The sequence below is a fragment of the Apteryx rowi genome, unplaced genomic scaffold, assembly GCF_003343035.1.
Source record: "Apteryx rowi isolate R43461 unplaced genomic scaffold, aptRow1 scaffold_86, whole genome shotgun sequence".
NCBI classification, from domain to species: Eukaryota; Metazoa; Chordata; class Aves; order Apterygiformes; family Apterygidae; genus Apteryx; species Apteryx rowi.
Genome location: NW_020451160.1, coordinates 1581288 through 1602516, shown reverse-complemented (window position 1 = coordinate 1602516; position 21229 = coordinate 1581288). Strand labels below are relative to the sequence as shown.

The 21229-nt window shown below is 62.6% G+C and overlaps 2 protein-coding genes across 5 annotated transcripts in view; both read left to right on the top strand.

Annotated features, from left to right (window-relative positions):
• Positions 1–3230: 3230 nt before the first annotated feature.
• Positions 3231–19317, top strand: RAB37 (RAB37, member RAS oncogene family). 4 transcript variants are annotated; one of them, XM_026090437.1, is made up of 11 exons: positions 3231–3307; positions 8598–8708; positions 12287–12397; positions 14511–14552; positions 14685–14751; positions 14839–14891; positions 15299–15364; positions 15960–16016; positions 16148–16224; positions 16405–18407; positions 18614–19317. In XM_026090437.1, the coding sequence occupies exons 1-10, from the start codon at positions 3251–3253 to the stop codon at positions 16508–16510; spliced, it is 747 nt and encodes a 248-aa protein (XP_025946222.1). In that variant the 5' UTR covers positions 3231–3250; the 3' UTR covers positions 16511–18407; positions 18614–19317. The 4 variants fall into 4 exon arrangements, with proteins under 4 accessions (XP_025946222.1, XP_025946223.1, XP_025946224.1 ...); XM_026090438.1 differs by lacking the exon at positions 18614–19317 and having other exon boundaries at positions 16405–17262; positions 18013–18241; XM_026090439.1 differs by lacking the exons at positions 12287–12397; positions 18614–19317 and having other exon boundaries at positions 16405–18241.
• A 1661-nt stretch (positions 19318–20978) lies between these two features.
• SLC9A3R1 (SLC9A3 regulator 1) overlaps positions 20979–21229 on the top strand; it is a 14520-nt gene continuing 14269 nt past the window's right edge. Inside the window, exon 1 of the mRNA XM_026090585.1 lies at positions 20979–21225. Within this exon, the coding sequence (XP_025946370.1) occupies positions 21003–21225 (223 nt within the window). The 5' untranslated portion in view covers positions 20979–21002. The remainder of the gene's footprint in view (positions 21226–21229) is intronic.

Sequence of the window (21229 nt, the reverse complement as noted above, 5' to 3'; positions counted from 1 at the left end):
CAGGGAGGGAATGACTTCAGCTCGGCCCAGGTTTCCCCCAAAAAGCATAATGTAGGCTGTCTAGGGAGCGACTGTGGGCGGCTGACGGGGTTAGGCTGCCGAGAGTGAGTAGCACAGGCAGAGGGCGGACAGCCAAACAGGACCTCCTGAGCTGGAGGTAAATCTTCCAGTTTTACAGCCACACTTCCCAAGCCAAATAGATCGGTAATTAAGCTGGTCGGAGGTACAGTCTACCAGCAAACAGACCAAACACTGAGGCTAAATTACAGGTTCATTTAAAATTACTCATGCAGCTTGCAGGTCGTTTCCTCTTTGGTTTCATTGCTCTGCCCTGATTTCAACTGTTTGGCRCTTGCTAAGGGCTATAAATTGTTCATCGGCTACCAGGAAGCTCTGCTTGGGTCTGTGAGAGGCTAGCAGAGAAAGTGGTTTTCTTTGCAGGTGGGGAAAGGGAGTCATTGCTGCGCAATTGGAGGAACGTGCTCCAGGTGTCAGGCTGCTGGGCTCCAATAAAACTGCTGATAGCACTTATCTGTAGTGGTCAGGTCCTTGAGAGGCATAAAGTGGTATAAAGCTGTTGGAGGTGTGCCAGCTTGYGCTGGTGGAGAGCTGTGTTTGCCTCTCCCTGTGAGTGGCTGTCTTTTGCTAGCGGTCTGTGTTGTCTGGAAAGGCTGCGTTAYGCTGGAAAATATCACGATGAATTAGGAAAATTATCTTCCTCCTGAGTGCTGTAAAACCGGCTGGGCCAAGTGCATCTCTGGTGTAACACWGATGCCCACAGCAGGAAAGGCAAATCCATGTTTATGAGGTTCTCCTTCCTCCTGGTCAGACCCTTGCTCAGCAACAGCTGCCCATTGCTTTTCTTTACCACTCGGAAAAGGAGGGGAAAAAATATTAYTGTAGATGAGAGCAGTCAGAGGACGTTCTCCTGGTCGTGAACCCCTTTCCTGCAGCAGGGACGTGCTGGGAATCCCCTTCCCAAGGTAAGCAGGCTGCAGCCTCGGAGCTGGTGGCACCTTGGGGGCTTCTTCTCTTCTTTGCTGGGGGAAATTCTTCTCATTCCTGGGGTGGGTTTCTCCCACCAGCAGCACAAACCCGGCACAGCTTGATTCTTGGGCAGACCTGCCTGATCCTGGCAGAGCAGGGARCAGGTCTGGGTTTCCATGGTCTGTGTGACCCCTTGGCAGCTCAACTTGGATCGGTGTCAGCGCTCTTTCTGCACGAATGTTGGGGCAGGAGAAGGTTGAGCGTGTCCTTGAGACATGTTAACACAAGGTCTCCATCTGCAWGGGAATGATGCAGCACTGAGACACCCATGGAAAGGCTTGTGTTGACTCTCATGGGCTTTTTTTCCCAAGGTTTTGGTGTATTTAAAAGGAGAGCAAGTCACCCTGGTTTTGTTGAAGTCACTCTGGAGCTCACTGCTCTCTTCTTCCAGGCCTCACCTGGGTCTGTATGTGTGTGTGTGCGGCTGCACTGTGTCGAACCACAATGCCAGTCTYGTCTTTTATAAATTATCTGATCCAGACACCATGGGTCAAGATATTGCCTATTTTTGTGCTGCCGATCAGCTTCCAAGGCTTGATACAAATGGGTGGCCTGAGTGTGGCTTGTCTGTAGGATGACTTGTGCTGGACCTGGGTACAACGTCTTAGCCTTGGGCAAACCTGGAAGACCCCTGTCCTGCCTGTTTGTTCTTCCCCTTCTCTGGCTGTTGTTGCCAAGACTGCTCATCTGACCTGGCAGAACGGTCTCTGCTGTCGGAGGAATTAATGGGGAGATATAATTAGCACTGTCAGACGCAGGCAGACAAACAGCAACCGGACRGGTGCAGATGGCTTGTGGAAACACGGTCTGCTCCTCTTGCTCAGGGCTGTCTGTTGATCTGAAAGGAGGCAACTGGAGACTGCAGCGTGTTTCTCTTAAATAAACTTCTCAAAGATTCATTTATTTCCCATCTAATCAAAAGCACCAGATTCCTCTAAAGGGAGTTGTAAATAAAAGGATCTCAWTGAGATATTGACTGTTGCCTCTAGGTTTAGATACAGATTCCTCCTGTTTCCAAACACCAGCTGCTAATTGGGCTTTCTGAATATGGTGGGTTTCAAAAGGGAGGTTGCCCTAGTAGCTAGGCATGGATTAGCCCTGGCTTTGTAAAAGAGCAGAGCAGCAGCCTGGCTAGCACGAGCCACTGCCCCCTTGCTGGGGTGGCACAGCGCTAACCCCCGTGCCTTCAGTGCCCATGGGCACGCTGCTCCCAGGGAGGCACGTTGGAGCCTCRCTGCCACATCAGGGTGCCCCACAACCTCCTAGGCTCGTGGTCAGAGTGGTGTCAGGCTGGTCAGCCCTTGTGCACACTGAGGGATCACCAGCGTGACAGAGAACTAGCCCACTGCTAAGCACAGCTCAAGCAGCACAGAGGAGCTGGCTCATGCTTTTGGCTCAGTCATTGATATGATCCAGCAGCAGGAGACCTCTCTCTTCCTGGGGCTGCCTTCCAAAGCCAGCCATGCTTTGTTGATAACTTCAGCAATGGGAAGAAGGAAGCACAACGTTTGCTGTGAGTAGAGAAGGATCCGTGTGCCCTTGAGCAGGGCATTGGCTGCCCAGCCGAGCTGGGAGCTCTTTGCAGAGCCCCGCGGAGACCCTTGACTGTTGCAGCCCGACTGTGGCAGCCCAGGCAGGAGGGGGGAGGCGCAGAGGAGAAAGGGAGAYGAGGTGGGGGGACATGATGGAGGGGGCTGCAAAGGGACAACGCAGCTGTGCAGAAACCGCTGCTGGCTTTGCCTTCATAGAGGGGCAGCTGGTGCTCCCTGGACCCACCAGAGCCCCCGAGGAGGAGGGCCAACAGCCAGCCGTGCGCCTTGAGGCCCAGCGCGGAGAGCGCAGGTGGTGGCATGGAGCAGCTCAGCCGGTGTGTGTGTGTGTGTGGGGGGTTACTGCCCCCCTCCCACACGCTCCAGCGCTGCTCGCAAAACCGCCGCGAAGCAAAATCCCGGGCACAGCGCGGGGAGCCCCCCGCCCCGCTCGCTCCCTCCCCGCCCCGGTGGCAGCACGTCCCTCCCCGCCCCCGAGCAGGACGGCCTCCCCCGGCCCCCCCGCCGTGCCGGGGAGCCCTGCGAGCGGCGGCGGCGGCGAGGAGCCGGGCCGCGCTCCGCAGCGCCGTGCGGGGCCGCGCCGCCCCCGGCCCCGCACGGCCCCGCACGGCCCGCAGCCGCCGGCGGGCAGAGGCGGCCCATGCGCCCCGGCCATGGAGGCCCGCGGCGACCCGGGGGGGCCCGGCTACAACGAGGCTCTGCTGCACAAGGTAGGGGGCGAGCGGCGGCGGCGGCCGGTGCCGGGGTCCTGCTTGAACTTCCCCGCAAACTCCGTCCTTCTCGCGGGTGGGGGCTGCCCGTCGCCCCTCTCGCCCCGGCGGAGTCGATCCCGCTCCCCGCAGGGAGCCCACGGCTGCGGCTTTTCCCCGGCCCCGGTTCCCCCCCCTCCTTCCCCTGCCCGGGCACCCTGCAGAGCTCGGTACCGGCGGGGGCGGACGGCAGGACCGGGCGTGTTTGCAGACCCGGGCGGGTGGGCGGGAGGGCTGGAAAGGGGCCAGCCCCGCGGCGCAGCCCGCTGCCGTCCTCCGGGCCCGCGGGCAGGGCCACCCGGGGATCGGGGCCAGCTGCACCCGGCGGCTCCGCTTACCAGCGCCAGCCTAAGGAGCCGGGACTTCCCTTCCGGGAAAGAGCGGTGCCCCAGGAGACATCCATCCCTGCCCTCCTTAAATCCCCCTCTTCTGCGAGATCCCTTGGACCGCGTTTCGTAAACTCCACGCTGCACAGAGGGCGGCCGTGGGCTGCTGCTGTCCCGGGCGGCTCAGGAGAGCCTGGGCTCCGCAGCCCCGGGCTGGAGGCTCTCTGCGAGCAGAGCGATCATCCCTGCGGTCAGACGCTGCCTTGCAACTCCCGGAGACATGCTGGAGACGCTGATCTCTGCCAGATCCACCCACCGGTCCTTGCTGTCCCGACGCTGCCTTGCTGCAGTCTCGAGTGTGACTCTGCAGGGACAAACACCCCTGGGGAGCAGGGGCGAAAGCAGGGAGCGCCAGGGCGGGGGAAAGGGATGGGGCTGAGTGAATCACTCTTCTTGCAGATCTCAGCCTGTTTTTCACCCTGAGATTCCCCTGCTCTAGGGAACAGCTCCAGTCTACCCAGGGCAACATGCCCAGCCCTTGATTAGCAGAGAAATACCAATTACTAGCAACTTGTATTTCCCTTGTATGCTAAATAGGGAGGACATCTCCAGGGATAACTCAAGAAACTTTGATTCTTTACAGTCTTAACTCTCTCCTCTCCAGCAGAGAGCTGCAGTTAAGGAACAACATTGGTGGGAATGAGTTTCCAGGCAGAATAGCTACTCGGGCGTATAACCACCCCAGTCCCGTGTTCTCTGCCATTTCCCTTGGTATTTTGCTGCTGTTTCTGGGAGGGTTTTTCATGCAGAAACAAGCTCGCTCTCACTCCAGGGACATGAGGCAGCAAATAACTCACCAGACCTTGCTTCTGACTGAGGAATCACATTTCAGACCTACTGAGAAACCCTGAGAGAGCTTAATGTGGAGGCAAAGGTTAAGTGATTCCTAGCTGGTGGCTAAACCCAGGCCTGGAGAGGAAATTAGGCAGGAGCAAATCAAAATAGGAACAACAGAGGTTTGCTCTGAGCAATTTCAGAAAAGTTTCACTTGGCACAAAATGACAAGTTCTGTTTTCAGGTGATTTAACCCTTTGTTAAGTCTTTTCCTGTTGGAAGTTTGGATCCATTTAGCTGGCACAAGCTGGAAGCGCCTGTGGGCTTGGGCATGACGAAACGGTGCCCGGGCTGGTGGGTCAGCACTGAGATCTTGCTGTGGCACAGGAAGGGTCAAGGCAGCATCCAAGAGGCCCTGGGGAGCAGTTTGGGAGCAGGGGAGGGAGAGCTCAATTATGCATATAGAGCAGATAAAAATAGGTCTGGGCAAAACGTTCCTGAGGGACCAGGAGAGCAGGACTGCGAGGGGCCAAAAGGCGGCTGTGGCTTTGCTGTGAGAAATCTGAGTGGAGCGTCTTGGCTGAGCTCTGTAGGCAGGTGTGTTTAGGTGCACGTACGCAATTTCCACAATTTTGCAACTAATCCCACTGACCTGGGAGCAAATCTTAAGGTCTGGGGCTTCAGCACCTCTTGGAGACCAGTATGTGGAGGGTGACCTGTCCCCTGCCTGCGCTCTCCCGCCAGGACTTTACCCTGTCAGACTCGTAGCTGAATTTCAGCTAGATCCCTAATTTCCCAAATTTCAGCTCTGATCCAGCCAGCACATCCTAAAGCTCAGAAATGAACTGGAAATGTAACCTAAACCCACACATACCACCCCAGATCTCCTGCTGCTTGGCCGGTGGTGGAAATGCAGCGATTGCCTTCCTAGGCTGCCTTGACAGCCGTGCAAAACCACTCTTCTCCAGCCACGCTAGGGCAAATATCTTCCTGTTCTTTGCTCACACGCTGCCAGCGCAGGCCAGGGAGATCTGAGTGTATAAATGGAGTATATCACTGCTTGCCTCACCCTTGCCACCCGCCGCTCTGCCTCGTCTCTGCAGCCTGTGCCAAGTCAACAGTGATTTTCAAGAGAGGCTGGTTGTCTAGGTCTGAATTAGCTAAAGCCCCCGGTYGTGGTGTCAGGGAGGGATATTTGCTGTTTTGCTAACCCAGAGCTGGCAGACGGGTCTGTTCAGGTTTTTTAACGGCAAACTGTGCCCGCTTTTCTGTTGGGCCATGGAGAAGCGGACAAGCTGTCGGCCTCGGGGGCGTGGGGTGAGCAGTGCCGTGAAGTTACTCCCTCCTATGCCATGCACGGTGATGGCTTTCTCAGCCTCAAGCCACTGCACGTGTGTCTCAGTTTTGGTCCCGAGCGTGTTTTAATGAAGCAGTTTTATTTGGGATCCAAAGAATCATTTCCTTCGACTGGAAACAGAAATTGCTTTGATTCTCCAGCTGTGCCGGGGACCGAGAACGGTGCTTTGGGGCTGCCACCAAGCGTCTTTCCTTGCCTGGCCTGGGTTTCCCTCTGGACCAGGGGGTGTACCAACACCATCCCAGGGCCAGGCACTGAGCGCACGGCAGCGCCCACGCCTGCGACTTCCTCGCTGTGGAGGACCCTGGCGCGTGGCTCCGTGCAGAGCCGTGGCGGGGACGTCTGCAGCTGCTCTCTGGGCTGTTTCAGGCCAAATTTACTATTATTACTAAGTAATGAAGCAATTCATGAGTTGTCTCTATTATAAATCCCAATTAAATTATTGATAGGAGAGTCAGCCTTTATACAAGCTCTCTGTAAATCCTGGGCCCTGGAGGCTTTCCGGTGCTTGTTCCAGCTAGCTTTTGCCCCTCCATAATTAATGCCGTTTTCTGCATTAACAGCTCCCGACGAGAGCGCTGCAAGTCGCAGCTGCTTTTGGTGCACGTGGCGTTTTGCCTGGGAGTGGTCTCTACCACCGAAAAAAGCAGTGCCGGGTTGCTGTGAGCCCCGGGGTGATGAACCCGCGCAGGCGCTCCCAGCCTGGGAAACTGCTCTCAATGCACAAGTGACCTGGAAAAAAGCCTGGYGTGCAGTCTGGAAGGGCAGGCAAATTCCCGGGAGCAGATCTGGTGGCAGGTGGCTGCCTGCGAGCATGCACGTGTGTGTGCGCCGCTGCGCGTCTCGCCGAGGCGCAGGGCTTCAGCCTCCCAACCGCGAAGCGCAGCAGGTCGGGAATTTTCCTCGGAGATATGCGGGGTTTGGGCTTTTTTCCGAGGGAAAGCGCTGATTCATTGGAACAAGCATTTCACTGAAGCATATCGGCTTTAACGGGCCCCGGGCAGGTTGTGGTGCAATGATTTATGCAAGGCAGGATGCTGGTCTCCTGCCAGTCCATGCTCCTGCTTCAGCCATGGTCCTCAGGCTCATCGGCTTTTCGGTCTCAGCCTGTTCCTTTAGGGTTTGCAGGATGCCGGCAGCCACAGCATCCGGGTACCGCGACGTGCCGGGGGCGGCTCCGGATGCCCCGGGGCAGAGCACCAGGCTGGGTCTCGCCTCTCCCAGGCAGTTTGGGCACTTCGTTAAACGTGTCCCTACGAGCYCATCTGAGCTGCACTTCAACCCAGGCTTTGCACAGTGCCTAAAGCTGCGTTTTCTCTCGGCCGGGGTGAATTTCCCTGTTGCATCGGGCTAAGAGCAGCCCTAGAGTTGCAGCCCCGGGGGCCGCGACGACAGAGAGGGCGGCCGCCCTGGGGCTGGTTTGAGGCTTTTGGGGGCTGTGGGCAACGGGAGTGCTGGCGACCCCGAGGGATGGGGCCAAAAGCGTTTCTGGGAGCAAGGCGTCAGTTRGCAGAGCGTTTATTTTGCCATGTGTCCTGGGATTCAAAACGTCTGTAGGTAGAAGTGTTTGCACCCACAGCTTTGCAAACCAAACCCCGGTCAGGCACCAGCGGGGAGGGGAGTGTTTCTGATTTGCACCATCAGCCTCCCTCAGGGCTGAGATCTGGAGAAACAACAGTGAGCAGAAGAAAAAGGTGCAAAGGAGAACGGGAGCAGCTAAGGAGGCAATAGCAACATCCTCGCTCCGACACCGCCACCCCCGCGGCCCTGGGCAGGTCACTCGTCCCTGCCGCTCAGGGGCCACGACGTTTGGCTCCTTGTGGGAGAGCAGCGGGGCTTTGCAGCAGCTGCGAAGGGACAGAAGGCCGAGGGGCTCCGTGACCGCTGTGTCACGTTACTTCAAACGTCGTGCCCGGCCAGACGGCTGAGCTGCGAACGTGCTGCATTAATGCGCTGTGAAGACGGCAYGTTGTCCCAGAAAGGCTCATTGGATTAATAATGTATCAGAGCGCTGGGGCATTGTCCGTGTGCATCAGCTGCAAGAGATGCTTGCTTTATTAAATAATTTGGGACCTAATCCAAAGCTGCCAGATTCCTCTCAAACAGGCTTTGGATCAGAGCCGCGAAGGCCAAGACCGCCTCTGCCCGGCAAAACGCCCCCCGTGGCTCAGGGCAGCCTGCCTAGAGCTGCCTCGGTCTCCGCCATGGGCAGCGGTTTGGTTTCTTTTCCGTCTTTGCGTGCTCCGGAGGACTGCAGCCGCTGGCCTCCCTTCGGCCGAGGGGCTCGCGTCCCGCAGCCGCTTCCGCTCCCAGGGCCACCGCGCCGATGGGACGGGCGCGGGGGGGCTCGGCCCTGGATGCTTTTCACTTATTACAGAGACGTGGTCAGAAGGGTGGAAATTCGTCCCCGGGCAGGCAGCAGGGCCAAAGGTGATGGCAAAGGATGGGGCGCAGCGGGACGAGCCATCTGGCCCCTACATGGGGGGCCAGCAGCCTGCGGTGACAATCTGCTCCTGAGCAGGGACGTGCGGCGGCGCGAGGGATGAGTCCCGGGGCCAGGCTGTCCCCTCCTGCTCCCGGTGCCGGGAGAGGCACTGAGGCACCTCCGCACCCAGCAGAGAGCCCCTTCGCCTCCCTCGGCAGACACACCAAGCACCAGCAGCAGCTCGTGCGCGGAGGGTCGGGTGTCCCCAGCTCCCTTGTGCACTGACGCCTTCTCCTTGGTTCCTTGCAGACCATCCTGGTTGGAGACAGCGGAGTGGGGAAGACRTCTCTGCTCGTCCAGTTTGACCAGGGCAAGTTTATTCCAGGCTCCTTCTCCGCCACCGTGGGCATCGGATTTACAGTAAGAGCCAAATCCTTGGTTGCTGTGCTAGCTAACCTTGCTCACTTTGGGGGGAGTTTGTTTGGATAAATAGTGCTAAGTGTAAGAAGTGGGAAAGTTTGATTTGGTGGTGCAGGTAAAATAGTGTAGGAATTGCCATGATCTCTCCTATGGTAGCTTGGAAGTCACCTCCAGGCTGGGGTGGCTGGGAGCATCGGGTGCTGGAAGGTAAATGGCTGAAGCCATCGGAAACATTGAGCCCGGGAAGATGGTCCAGCTGATGGATTTGCCCCCAACGTGTTAGTGCTGGTGGCTGGAAAGCACGACGGGACGCAGCGGCACGGTCGCACTCTGCAGCAGTCTCCCTCCCTGCTGCACCCTGAGTCGCTCCCGCGCGCGGCACTGTGCAAACACAGCCGTGGTGCAAGCGCAGCCTTTGCATCGCATCCAGCAGCCCCCCTCCGGAGCGGCCGTGCTTTCCCGGGAGACGCGGGCCAGGCCACCACGCAGCTCTGGGCGCTCGCGAAGGGCAGGCGGATGGGAACAGCAGGCAGCTGCCATCCAGGGCTGTTTGCAGAGCCGCTCCGGGGCCGGCGAGCAGCACCAGCATGTGTCCCTCTCCCAGCTCCAGGACAGGGATCTGCCATTCGGGTGCCGTCTTGCCCTCGGCTTGCTGCGGGAGAGCTCAGCTGCTTCCCAGGGCTTGGCCTGCATCCGGCCCTCAGCTCCGTGCCATTCCCCGGCCAGAGTGTCTATCTATAAACTCTAAATTCCCCGGCTTGGTCTGTGGCACGGTGACAAGACTGGAAATACAGGCTCCAGTTTCTGCTTCTCCTGAGGGGCGCAGGAAGGTCTTGGTCRGAACCGGAGCCGGCAGCCAGGAAGGGTGGAGGCCGGCCCCGCTGCGCTGGGCGCATCTCCGCCGTCTGCCCCCCCATCGTCTCGTTAGGCCGCGAGCAGCCGAGGGACCCGGCTCTGCGTCGATGCCGGGACGCCGGCAGCAGAGCCGGGGGTTATGCCGATCTAGCCCGGCTCGGGGACGGGACTCGCCAGGGTGACGGGGCAAGTTTTGGGGTAACGCAGTGGTGCCGGCTCTCCCGCTGGGGCTGTCTGAGCGCCCAGCGAGGTTTCCGGGCGTGCGGGCCGGAAAGAGGAGCCGGGCTGAGCGGAGGCAGGCGAGCGCGGGCGGCCGGGCTCGCTCGCAGGCGCCGGGTGAATCGGCTTCCCTCAGCTTTTGGTTTCCGGCTAACGGCAGCCGCCGCTTCTTGCTTCACGCTTCTCTGAGCCTCGGTGCAAAACGCGGGGTGGGGCCCGGCTCGGCCGGCGTTTCACGGCCCAAACCCTCGGCCCGGGGTGACGGGGAGCGGCGGGAGCGAACGGCTGCCCGCTGCCGGCCGCCCCGTCCCAACCCCCCCCCCCGGCGCGGGGGTGTTTCTGCGGAGCCGGGGCCCCATCCCGCACCCAGCCGGCAGCGGGGGGAGGTGGCAGCGCCGGGGCGCCGGCCCGCGGGTGGCATTGGCCGAGGGGGAGGAGGAGGAGGAGGAGGAGGAGGAGGAAGGCGGGCCGGGTGGGGCCGCGGTTGCCGCCGGCCCCGCGGTGCCGACACTCGGCGGCTCCGCTCCGCCGCACCATGAGCGGCCCCGGCGGGGCGGCGGGCACCGGGGCCGCCCCCGTGGGCACCGGGCCCCCTCCGGCGGGCACCGGGGCCGCCCCGACGGGTTCCCGGGAGGCTCCGGCGGGCACCGGGGCCCCGCCGCGCCCTCCCCAGCGCGCCCCGTCGCTGCTGCAGGACTACGAGCTGGCCGGCAAGGTGGGAGGCATCGTGGGGTCCCCCCACCGCGGGCCCGCGGGGATGGGAGGAGCGGGGATGGAGCCCTGCAGCCCCTCCGGGGGGAGGTTGGGGCTCGGCCCCGGCCCGGGGGGGCCCCCGGAGGCGCCCGCTTCCTCCTCCGCCACCGCGAGYGCGTCCGGGAAGCGGCGGCGCCCGCAGGAGCCGGGCCGGGCCCGGGGGATGGGGGTGGAGGCATCCCTGTCCCGGGGGGGTCCTGGCCTCGGAGGGGTCCCTGCTCTGGGGGTGCGGGGGGGTCCTTGCCCTGGAGGAGGTGGGGATGGAGGTGCCAGGCCCGGCAGATGGGGGGATCCCTGCACCAGGGGGTGCGAGGGGGGTCCTTGCCCCAGGGGAAATGGGGGTGCAGGTCCTTGCTGCGGGGCAGGTGGGGATGGGTTGATCCCTGCCCCGGGGGGGTCCTTGCCCTGGGAAAGGTGGGATCCCTRTCCCAGGGGAGATGGGGATGGGGGACCCTGCCCTGGGGGCCAGGCTATGGAAGTAGGAGGTCGGGGTTTGGGCTCGCTGGCCGATGGAGGTCCCTGGGGAAAGCCGGCTCGTATAGTCCTCCCCCAGCACGGGGAAGAGTCTCCCGCCAGCCCCAGCAGTGGTGCCCCCCAGCTCGGAGGGCCRGGCAGGGGTGACGCGCCCCTCCGGTGCCACCCCGAGGGAGGCGCAGGGCAGCATCACCTCTCACCCTGGGGATATTTAGGTGCYCAATGCGCAGGACCCCGCCTGACCCCGCCGCTGGCAGTTCGCCACGAGACTTCCCCCTGCCTCTTGAACCRCTCGCCAAAGCGGTCCTGCGTGCTTCCAGGTTTTCCAGCTGCTTTTATTCTTTCAACTCTCCCGTCTCCATCCTCTCCTCTGGCTCCTTTCAAGGGCTGGCGGTGCAGGGAGAGCCTCGTGTTTAAGAAGAAAACAGTGGCCAGCTTGATCTTGAGGGAGTTGGAGGCAAACCTGAGCGCTGTTGCCAGACCTCGCCTCCAGCCTGGGCTGGACGGTACCGTCACGGGGAAGGATYGGACCAGCCAGGGGAATTTGTCGGGAGCAAGAGCATTTTCAGGCCCCGAGCTCTGTGCTGGTAGCGGGCGTTTTCCRTGCCATCCCTGCTGATCTCGGCCGAGGATGAACGGGGCTCGGCGCGGAGGTGCTGCAGGAGCCGGGCAGCCCAGGCTGGGGCCTGTTTGCTTTGCAGGAGTGGAAAACGCAGCGTGTTTGCTTTGGTGTCTGCCGCAGGCAGGGCCTGGGGAAGGGAAAGGGCAGGAGCCCCGGAGGCGGCGGGGTTTGCTCACGCAGCGGCCGGGCGCCCCGGGCTGGGCGATGGCCCRTGTGGAGGTCGGCGTGACGTGGCCAGGGACGTAGCTCCGGCTCGCCGGGAAATCCCCTGGGTTGGGGCCGTGCAAAGCAGCCCGATGGGGACGTGGGGCAGAAAGCTGGTTCATGCAGAGGGGAACCTGCCTGGTTCTCTGCACCACCACCCCCGGGTCAGGAGACATCTCCGACCTGCTGCAGGACCTTCCTTCCCCCTTGCCGTTCCCACCTTCTCTCTTTTTTTTGCTCTTTCCCCCTCTCTGGTTGCTGCAAGCTTCTCCTCTCCCCTCGGCTGGCTGCTTGCTGGGCTCCCCAACCCGCCTCGCAGCGGGGCCGRCTCCCGGGGGGCTCCCTGGGCCGGCAGGACGGAGGGGGCGTTGCAGGGGGGACACCGGGCGCCTTGGCACTGCCCTCCCCGTGCTGCCGCCCGCCGACGCCGGTGCCTGCGCCCGCCTTGCAGGTGATGCTGCTGGGAGACTCGGGCGTGGGGAAGAGCTGCTTCCTGAGCCGGTTCAAGGACGGGGCCTTCCTCTCCGGGACCTTCATAGCCACCGTGGGCATAGATTTCCGGGTGAGACCGCCGCAGCTCCAAGGGCTGGTTCCAGCCTCTCGGCCCCAAACGACTTGGTGGCAGCCCGGGTGGCTCGGTGCCTGGTGGGGATGGGACATGGGACACGGGCCATGCGACCGCGCGGATGAAACTCCCACGGTCTGACCGGTCCCTGGGAGAGCAGGACCGGCAATTACAGCCGCAAGCTCCTTTGCATTAGCCTCTTTCCCTTAAATTAGCCAAAAGCCTCAGTTCAGCGCGTCCTGCCCACCTGAGCGGGAAGCTGTTCTAGGCGAATCCGGGCTTGTTAAGGTCATAAAATCCCATTTAAATCCCCCTGCTGCTCTCTGTTTACCAAATTTAGCTGCACTGTCTCTCTGGGGGATATTTGGGTTAAGCAAGTTGGCTTCTAACTGGAAGAGCTGTTTGCACCATAAATTACAATAGCGTTTCAGCAGGCTTAAAATCATCGAGGGGGATCAGCCGCCGGGCAGCGCTTTAGCCGTGGGCTAGCTAACACGTGTCGAACGCCGTCTGCAGGGGACGGCGCTGCCTTCTGAGCCTGAGCTGCAGCTTTTGGGGTTTTCTGGCCGTCTCTGCCGCCTGCGTTGCTTTGGGCTCGCGGGGAGGAATCGGGAGCTGAGCGAGGGGTGCTGTGCAGCTGGGGCTCAGGGGCAGAGGGAGGCGGGTTCATTTTGGAGAGGACTCGTAGCCTGTTCTTCCAATAAACTCATGGAAGAAGGAAAACCTGCCGTGTCCCGCTGGCTTGGTTCCCACTGGCCCAACATCAGTGGCCTTGGGAGCGTTTTCAGCTTGTCCATACTCGCTCCGCTTAGTGCAAATGTCCCATAAATCAGCTTGCCTCTTCCTCATAGGAGGTAATTTCCAGAGTATCCTAAGACACCTTTTTGCTTTACTCAGCCTGTTTTCTGAGCTAACCCTCAAGTTTCACATGGGCTGAATTTCTCTTTCAAACCATTCCAGACCAGCAAATTATTTACACAGGTCTTCTGTTTCCAGAACAGTCCCTCCGAGCATCATTATTTAAAAGTCTTAAAACGCCCCTGAGTAGCTCACGCTTTCCTCTTCACCGGCCTTCGGAGGGAAGTCCCCGCGTTTCGCCGTTCGGCGCAGCGGTTGCTCAGCCCTTCTCAGATAGCCGCGTCCCCCGCTAACGCCCGGAGCTTGCCCGTGCCGAATGCCTTTCGGCGTCCCCAGCCCGGCTGCGGGCTCAACTGACCCCGACGCTCAGGGGCCAAACGGCCCGGCAGCCCCCATAACCGGGGGGATTTTCCTATGGAGACACGTGCTACTCGCAACCCTATTTCGTAGTGTTTGCAGCTGCGCTTCTTAAGAGAAGCGTCTCATTTCAAGCCTTTAAGGCACAGACGAGGCTTGCGCTGCCGAAAGGGGACATGAGCCAKACAACCAGCGTCTCCCGTGGGTGTCACCAAGGCAGCTCTTAGCATCCAAAGATCTTAAATTGCTGAAAGCGGCCAAAACATGTAGCGCAGCTGTTAGTCCCTTCGGCGCAGGCTTGGACTGGAGGTCTCCTTGCAGAGGTGGGGGCTGCTTTGCTGAGCTGGTGTCCGTCGCCTCCCCCAGCTTGCGTTAACGCCCGGTATTGGGTGTTTTATCCTGGGGGCAGGTCCCCGTCGTCAGTGCTAGCCATACTGCTTTTGAAGCAAAATGGAAACGCAGTGGGAAGCTTTTCTCGCTTGTTGGGGCTCAAAGCTGCCTCTCCTCGGGTGCCCAAGGTTTGTCYGTGGGTAGCAGAAAGCAAAAGTCCTGCGGTGTTACCTGCTTGGCTTCAGCACTTCTGTTGGTATCTTCTCCAAGTGCCCGGGCTGGAAAACCAGCTTCGAATTCCTCCTAACATCCAGCAAAGGCACAGGCGAGCTTTATGCTGGGCAAACATCATAAAAGCACGCAACGATTTTATTAGTAAACACATGTTTGCATTTAAGTGATGCAAAACCTCCCCGCTTCCCGCGGCTCAGCTCAACCTCCCCGGCCCRCGGGGGCTGCGGGGGCCACGGGGCGCCAGCGGCCCCTCTCGGCTTCCCTTGCCGGAGCCGGCGGGCGCCAGGGACACGCTTCCCGCTGACGGGCGCCGTGTCCTCCTCTTCTGCAGAACAAAGTGGTGGCCGTGGACGGCGTGAAAGTGAAGTTGCAGGTGAGTTTGGGAGCGGGCGAGCTGTTCGTAGCCAAGCTGCCCAAAAGCCAGCCTCCTCCCCGGGGAGCGGGGGGCCKCCCCGGCCGGCCGGGGGCTTCCCATCACCGTCCTCCCGGGGCCGTTTCTCGGCAGATCTGGGACACGGCGGGACAGGAGCGCTTCCGCAGCGTCACCCACGCCTACTACAGAGACGCCCAAGGTGGGTCTGCGGCCGGTGGGACCTGCCGGAGCGTTTCCCCGTGCCGGAGCGGCCGCAGCAATTCCCACTGCCTCTCTCCCCTTCCAGCCTTGCTCCTGCTCTACGATATCACCAGCAAGATCTCCTTCGACAACATCCGCGTGAGTACCCGGCGCTCTCCTGGGGCCCAGCGTGGGCCGGGAGCACGTTTCTGCCCGGGGATCAGGGGCGTCTGCTCCCCGCACAGCTTTTTGGGGCGCTCAGGGTGCTTTTATGCCTGTTTTGCACACACGCACCAGCCGCCTCTTCCAGACCCAGCCAGCCCGGAGCTCGTCCCCGGGGCAGCTGGCCGGGTGCCTACGGCCGCACGAGTTTTGTTGCGGGACGTTGTCAACGGCTGGAGGGGGAAAACACAGTTCAGGATGAGTTTGAACTATTTGGACTGTGATTCTGCAACAGTTTCCGTGCAAAGGTGCCCTTTCCCCGGTTCTGGGGGGGTCAGGAAGGCTGGGAAGGGCGGGACGGCCGGGTGCCGCTCGCCCCGACGCAGCCCGGCCTCCCCCGGCAGGCCTGGCTCTCGGAGATCCACGAGTACGCCCAGAAGGACGTGGTCATCATGCTGCTGGGCAATAAGGTGCGTGCGGCGCCCGTGCCCCCTCCGTCCCTCCGCTGTCCCTGCCTGTCCCCGTGGCCGCGGGGTGATGGGGCTCGGGTGCACCCTGCCTTCGCCTGCGTCGGCTCGTGCTGCTTTCCGGGCTCACCAGATGCGCCCCAGAGGTTTGGGGGGCTGCGGGGGGGTGTCCCTGGCTGCCAGTGGGAGGCAGCATGAAGCTGAGGTGTCCCCGGGTGCTGGACTTTCCCTGTGTCCGGGTGCTATGGGATGTCCCGGGTGCTGGATTCTCCCCTGGTCCTGGGTGCCCAACCAGGTCCTTAATGCCCCCCCAGATCCTGGATGTCCCCAGCACCCAGCTGGGTACCAGATGCATCCCAGGCCCCAGGTTCTCTCCCAAGGTCCCTGGTGTCCCCCTGGTCCCCAAAGCCCCCAGGTGCCAGCTGTCCCTCCAGGTCCTAGATGCCACCAGGTCCTGGATGCCCAGCAGGGCACTGGACTCCCCTGGGCACGGATGTTCCCGGGTCCCCCCCGTTACTGGAAGCCCCCCGTGCACCCAGTGCTGCCGGGTGCCCCCAGGTGCGGGTGCCGGGCGGCGACGCTTTCCCTCCCTCAGCAGGCCGACATGAGCGGCGAGAGGGCCGTCAGGACGGAGGACGGAGCCTCGCTGGCCAGGGTGAGCCATGCCCGGGTGTCACTGCCCAGACCCCGCGCGCGGCCCGATGGGGCGGGCGAGGTCGGCTCGGAGCGGGAGCGGGAGCGGGACATTCCCGCGCGGGTGCTGATGGTGCCCCGTCGCCCCGGCAGGAATACGGGGTGCCCTTCATGGAGACGAGCGCCAAGACGGGCCTGAACGTGGAGCTGGCATTCCTGGCCGTGGCCAAGTGAGTAACGGGGGCACCGGCGGGAGGAGAGGGGCGAGCGCTGCGGGGGGCGAGCGATGGGGCTGCTCCCGGCGGCTCCCGCGCCGGCGGAGGGCCCGGCGGCCCCTGGCATCGCTGCTCGGCCGGGAGCTCCCGCAGGGGCTGCGGGCGCGGGTGACGCGGCCCCGTCGCCCGCCCCAGGGAGCTCAAGCAGCGAGCGGTGCAGGCGCCGGGCGAGCCCCGCTTCCAGATCCACGACTACGTCGCGTCGCAGAGGAGCAAATCCAGCTGCTGCGCCTTCGCCTGAGGGGGACGGTGCCGGGGCGGCGGGACCGGGGGGGGGACCCGGCCGGCAGCCGGAGCCCTGCCCTGGAGCCCCGGAGGCAGCCGCGTCCAGAGGGTCCGTGCAGGGATGGATGCAACGGCGGAGCAGCATGCGGACAGCGGCCGGCCACGGGGGCGAGGGGGACCTCGTGCCCCCCTGGGGTGGTCTTGCATGGGCACGCGGTGGCTGAGCCYGGCTCTCCGCCTTGTGCTGCCACCATCGTCCCGCTCCTCCGCTGTGGCCGTTCCTGCTGCCGGCGTTGATCCTACTGGCGCAGCCCAAGCCGAAGCCGCCTGGGTCCTGGAGCCTGCCGGGAAGCTCTGCCTCTGGCTCTTCGCTGCTGACCTGGGSTCTCCGGAGAGCAAACCCAGCCCTACGTCACCTTGCTCCGGCCCCGGGGAGGAGCAGCCCCGTGGGGACGTGCAAGAGGGGCGGCCGTGCCGGCAGAGGCGTGCGGCTTGGCGGCTCGGGGAATCGCTTTGGGGCTCCAGCTTGAGGCCACCAGGGCAGAGAGAACCTGGCTCCTGCCCGAGGACCCCGAGGACAGCCTGGTCCTGTCCCAGGCCACCGCTGGGCACGCCACCTCGTGCGTGGCCCTGAGCTTGCCCGCACACTCGGCTGGGAGGACGCCGAGAGCTCGCCAGCCCCGCTCAGCCCCTTCCAACCCGGTTGTTGCCTTCTCCGGCATCAGTGGGAAGCAGGAGGTCCCTCGCGATCGGGTTCCTCTTCCACAGGTCTGTTTTCATCAGGTTTTCTTGTCCGTGATGTGGGTAAGCCCGCAGGGTCCCTCGGACGTGTGCCCGCATGTGCTCGGGGCTCTCCCAAGCCGCGGCGGCTCGCTGCGTCCCCGTTCATGGTCCCTTGGCCACATTGCGCTCCAATCTCAGGTGCTTCCTGCACCGCGGCTGGTTCAGGTCCCCCCCTCAGGCTTTGCCCAAACTGGCRTGTCGCCTCGCGCTGGCCCTGCTCAGGTGAGGAGGAGCAGGAGCTCCCTGTGCCCGTGGGGTTTCCCCCGAGCTGGGTCTTTCCTTTGGTCTCCAACATGCTCCTTCCAGACGTAACCAGGGAGCTGCTGATTCCCGCTTCAGCTCTAGGGTTTGGGACCAAGTGAAGGTGGTAACCGGAGACCTTATAAATTCCCAGCCCAAAATCTTGGTTGAGGTTTTCTCCTACTGCTGTGCACGTAATGCAAATATTTCTTCCTGCCACTGGCAAATAGCAGATTAAACCCACTCTCTAAAGAGCAGATGCCTGAGATGCTTCAGCCAGCAAACACTGTTAATGCGCTTCGCAGGGGCTGGAGGGGACCCTGGGTGCAAGTCTTAGACCCTGCGATACCTCACTTTCCCTTCGGCGTCCAGCCTTGCTCCGGTGGCTGCCGCCACCTCCGGCCCGCTGCCTGCCCATCCCCCGCGTTAGCATGGAGGGCAGGATGCTCCCGGGGGGAGAAAACGGTGCGAGACGCTGCTTATTTGGTTATACAGCTCAAGCCCTGCTGCTCGGAGCAGATGCAGAGGGGCTGCCGCGGCCGGACGCTGCTGCACGTGGGAGTCCTGGGATGACGCACGGCTCCAGCGCCTCCGTCCCACGGGCATCTTCCCTGGCCCGGAGCCCGCGCTCCCGCCTCTCACCTGCCCTGGGGCTGCCCTTGCCTCCGCTCCGCTCGCGGGTCTCTCTCTGCAAGTTTACAGAATTAAAGCTCAGTATTTTAGAGGCCTGGCATCCGCCTGTTTTTCTATGCGTGAGAAAGCGCTGACCCCGGGCCGCGACGTGGGAGGCTGCCGTGCCGGGGCTGCCRCGGAGGCAGGGGACCCGGGCGGGCGCCGCAGCCCCTTCCTCCTCGCCAGAGCTTACGCTGCAGATTTCAGACAGTCCAAAGGTGAGAGGGGAAGAGTAAACACGGCCTGTTAAATTAAAACCAACCTCCTCCCCTGCCGTTCGCATGGTGCGGAGTCCAGCATTCCCCAAATAACTCCGTCTTCCCACCAATGGCATTGCTGCTGCGTCTTGGCTGATGTCTGCAGAAAACGCTGCTTAGCTTCAGCACAAACAGATGTTGGCTCTTCTCTGCTTTCCATCCTCCAGCTCGAGCTTTCTGAACGTCACCCCGAGCTGCGAAGAGCCCCGGCAGGAGGACGCAGCTGGGGTAGGAGCGGTGCCGCCTGYATCCTGCCTTCGCGCGGGTGCTGATGGGGGCCTGGCCCCGAAGCGGCTCTGGCTGTTTCCTTCTGTGCTGCATTTCTCCCTTATCTCGGTCCTGGGCTGAAACCATCCTCGCTGGGACTGGGTTTTGTTTCCTGACTTGCGCTAGTGCTCCCAAAGAGCATGTCCCCCCTTTGCCCTTGCAAACAGTTGCGAACCTCCTTCCGAGGGGAAGGCTGTGCCTTGCTGGGTTGCAGAAATAGCAGCTGCCGTTGGGGCCGGCAGATTGGGTTGTTTCTCCGGAGAAGGCTGATAGCCGGATCTGCCTCCTACCCCTGCATCTCTCAGGGCTGAACAGCCCCGAGCCGCTGCTCAGCGGAGCGGAGGAAACGAATGAATCCACCCTCCGCTCTCGAGTTCAGCCCTGATAAAGCGGAGTGCGGCAACTCCCGCGACACGCGAGCGCTTGCTTGGCCGGATGTTGGGTTGAAGAGCCGTTGGTCTGAGYGGCGCAGCTCTTCCTGGGGTTTCCGAGCCCTTTCCAACGTGCTGCGAACCCCCTCTCGGGGGGGTGTTTCTTAAAGTGTGCTGGAATTCTTCCTCCTTACTTGTTCAGCTGTAATGCAATTAAAAGCGATCGCAACGAAGACCTGCAGCCAACCTTAATTTTAAGCAGGCCCTGAAGTTCAGCAGTGAGACACCATGGGAGGAGCAGCGCCGGGGCTGGCTGCCGCGGGTGCCCATGCATCTGCCCCAGCTGCCCGGGAAAACCAGGATCTCGCACTTGCACAACCTCCCGCGGCCGCTCCTGCTTCCCTGGCCGAGGTCAGCGCATGCCCCTGCGCCCGTGGGTGCTTTCCCTCGCCTCCGTCACCCTCCGGGCCCCGCACACAGCTTCCCACGCCGGGGTGGCAAGCGAAGGTCAGGCCCGGCTCAGGGCTGCTCTGGGGAACTGGGCAGCTCTTTCGTTTCCGCTGAGCAGCGGGTTACTGGAAAGTGCTGCCTCCCGAGCCGTTTTCCCATGCAAATGCGGTTTCTGTTTGTTTTTTCGTTTCTGAAGCGCAGCGCGGCCCGCCAAACCTCGCCTTTGAACAGCCCCACGGCCCAGCGGTGGGAGCAGAGTTAAGAACGGTCAAACTGGGAGAGGGGACTGGGAGGAAGAGCCCGCGGTCCGTCACGCGGACCTGCCCCGGGAGCCTCTGCTCGGCCGTGGCAGGCGAGGGTAAGGCTAGCAGGCTGGTGCTAATGAGGAACGCCCTGGGTAACGACTGCCGCAGGAATAGGCCAGCGCTACTCCCTTTTCCTCTCCGAAACAACAAAAACGGCTGTTTCATCCGACTCTCCGCCTCGGCTATTCTTAGTGTCCCTCCTCGCGTGCCTGCAAAGGAAAAAGTTTCCCGGTTTCCTAAGAGCTGGGAAGGTTTCTGCTCCCACCCTGCCGCGCGGCGCCGGCCGGGCCCTGACCCGGCAAAGGCACCGGCGCGGTTTGCTTTAGCACGCACTGACCCCCCCGGGAGGTTCCTAAATCCTGCGAGAGGCGCAGGCGGCAGCTGCAGGTGCCTCTGGGGGTGGAGAGGAAGGGAGAGCAAAGCCCATCCTGACGCTGGGGCCGTGGGCTGCCCCGGCCCTGCATCCCGCTTGGGAAAGGGATGGGAAAGGGCCAGAGCCCGTGGAGATGAGGAGTGGGGAGGCGAGGACGCGGCTCCCGGGAGCGACCTGGCCCTGTGGCAAGCAGTGCTGCAGTGCTCAGGCCGGGAAGCCGGGAAGCGCTCTGATCCCGCTGGGAAGCTGGGAGGGCAGCGACCTGGCCCCAGGGGGAGCAACTGGGCCCCACGGGGAAGCGATCTGGCCCCACTAGGGAGGGATCTGGCCCCACGGGGAGGCAATCCAGCTGCACTGGAGAGCGATCTGGCCCCACGGGCAGTGATCGGGCCCCACGGGAAGCGATCTGGCCCCACGGGGGAGCAAGCCCCGGGGGCGGCTCCCGGCTGGAGCCCCGGGCTCCCGGCCCCAGAGCCGGGGGGGGGTCCGGGGCTGTCCCGGCCCCGGGCAGAGGCCGCAGAACCGCCGCCGCCGCCGCCGCCGCCGCCGCCGCGGGGGTCCGAGCCGCGCCGCGCCGCCCCCCCCCCGGTCCTGGCAACGAGGGGGCGGGGCTTCATGCGGACATATTTACATAACCTCGCCCCCAACCCCTTATTAGGAAATGGAAACGCCCGCTTCCCCCTGATTGGCCATCACGCTCCCGGGCCCCGCCCCTCTCTATAAAAGCCGGCGCCCGCTGCCGGCGGGCTCAGCCAGGAGCGGCCGGGGCAGGGCCGCCGCTGCCGCCGCCATGAGCTCCGCGGCGCCGCCGGGCCCGCGGCTCTGCTGCCTGGAGAAGGGCCCCAACGGCTACGGCTTCCACCTGCACGGCGAGAAGGGCAAGCCGGGCCAGTTCATCCGGCTCGTGGAGGCGGGCTCGCCGGCCGAGCGCTCGGGGCTGCGGGCCGGCGACCGCCTGCTGGAGGTGGACGGCGACAACGTGGAGGCGGAGAGCCACCAGCAGGTGGTGGAGCGCAT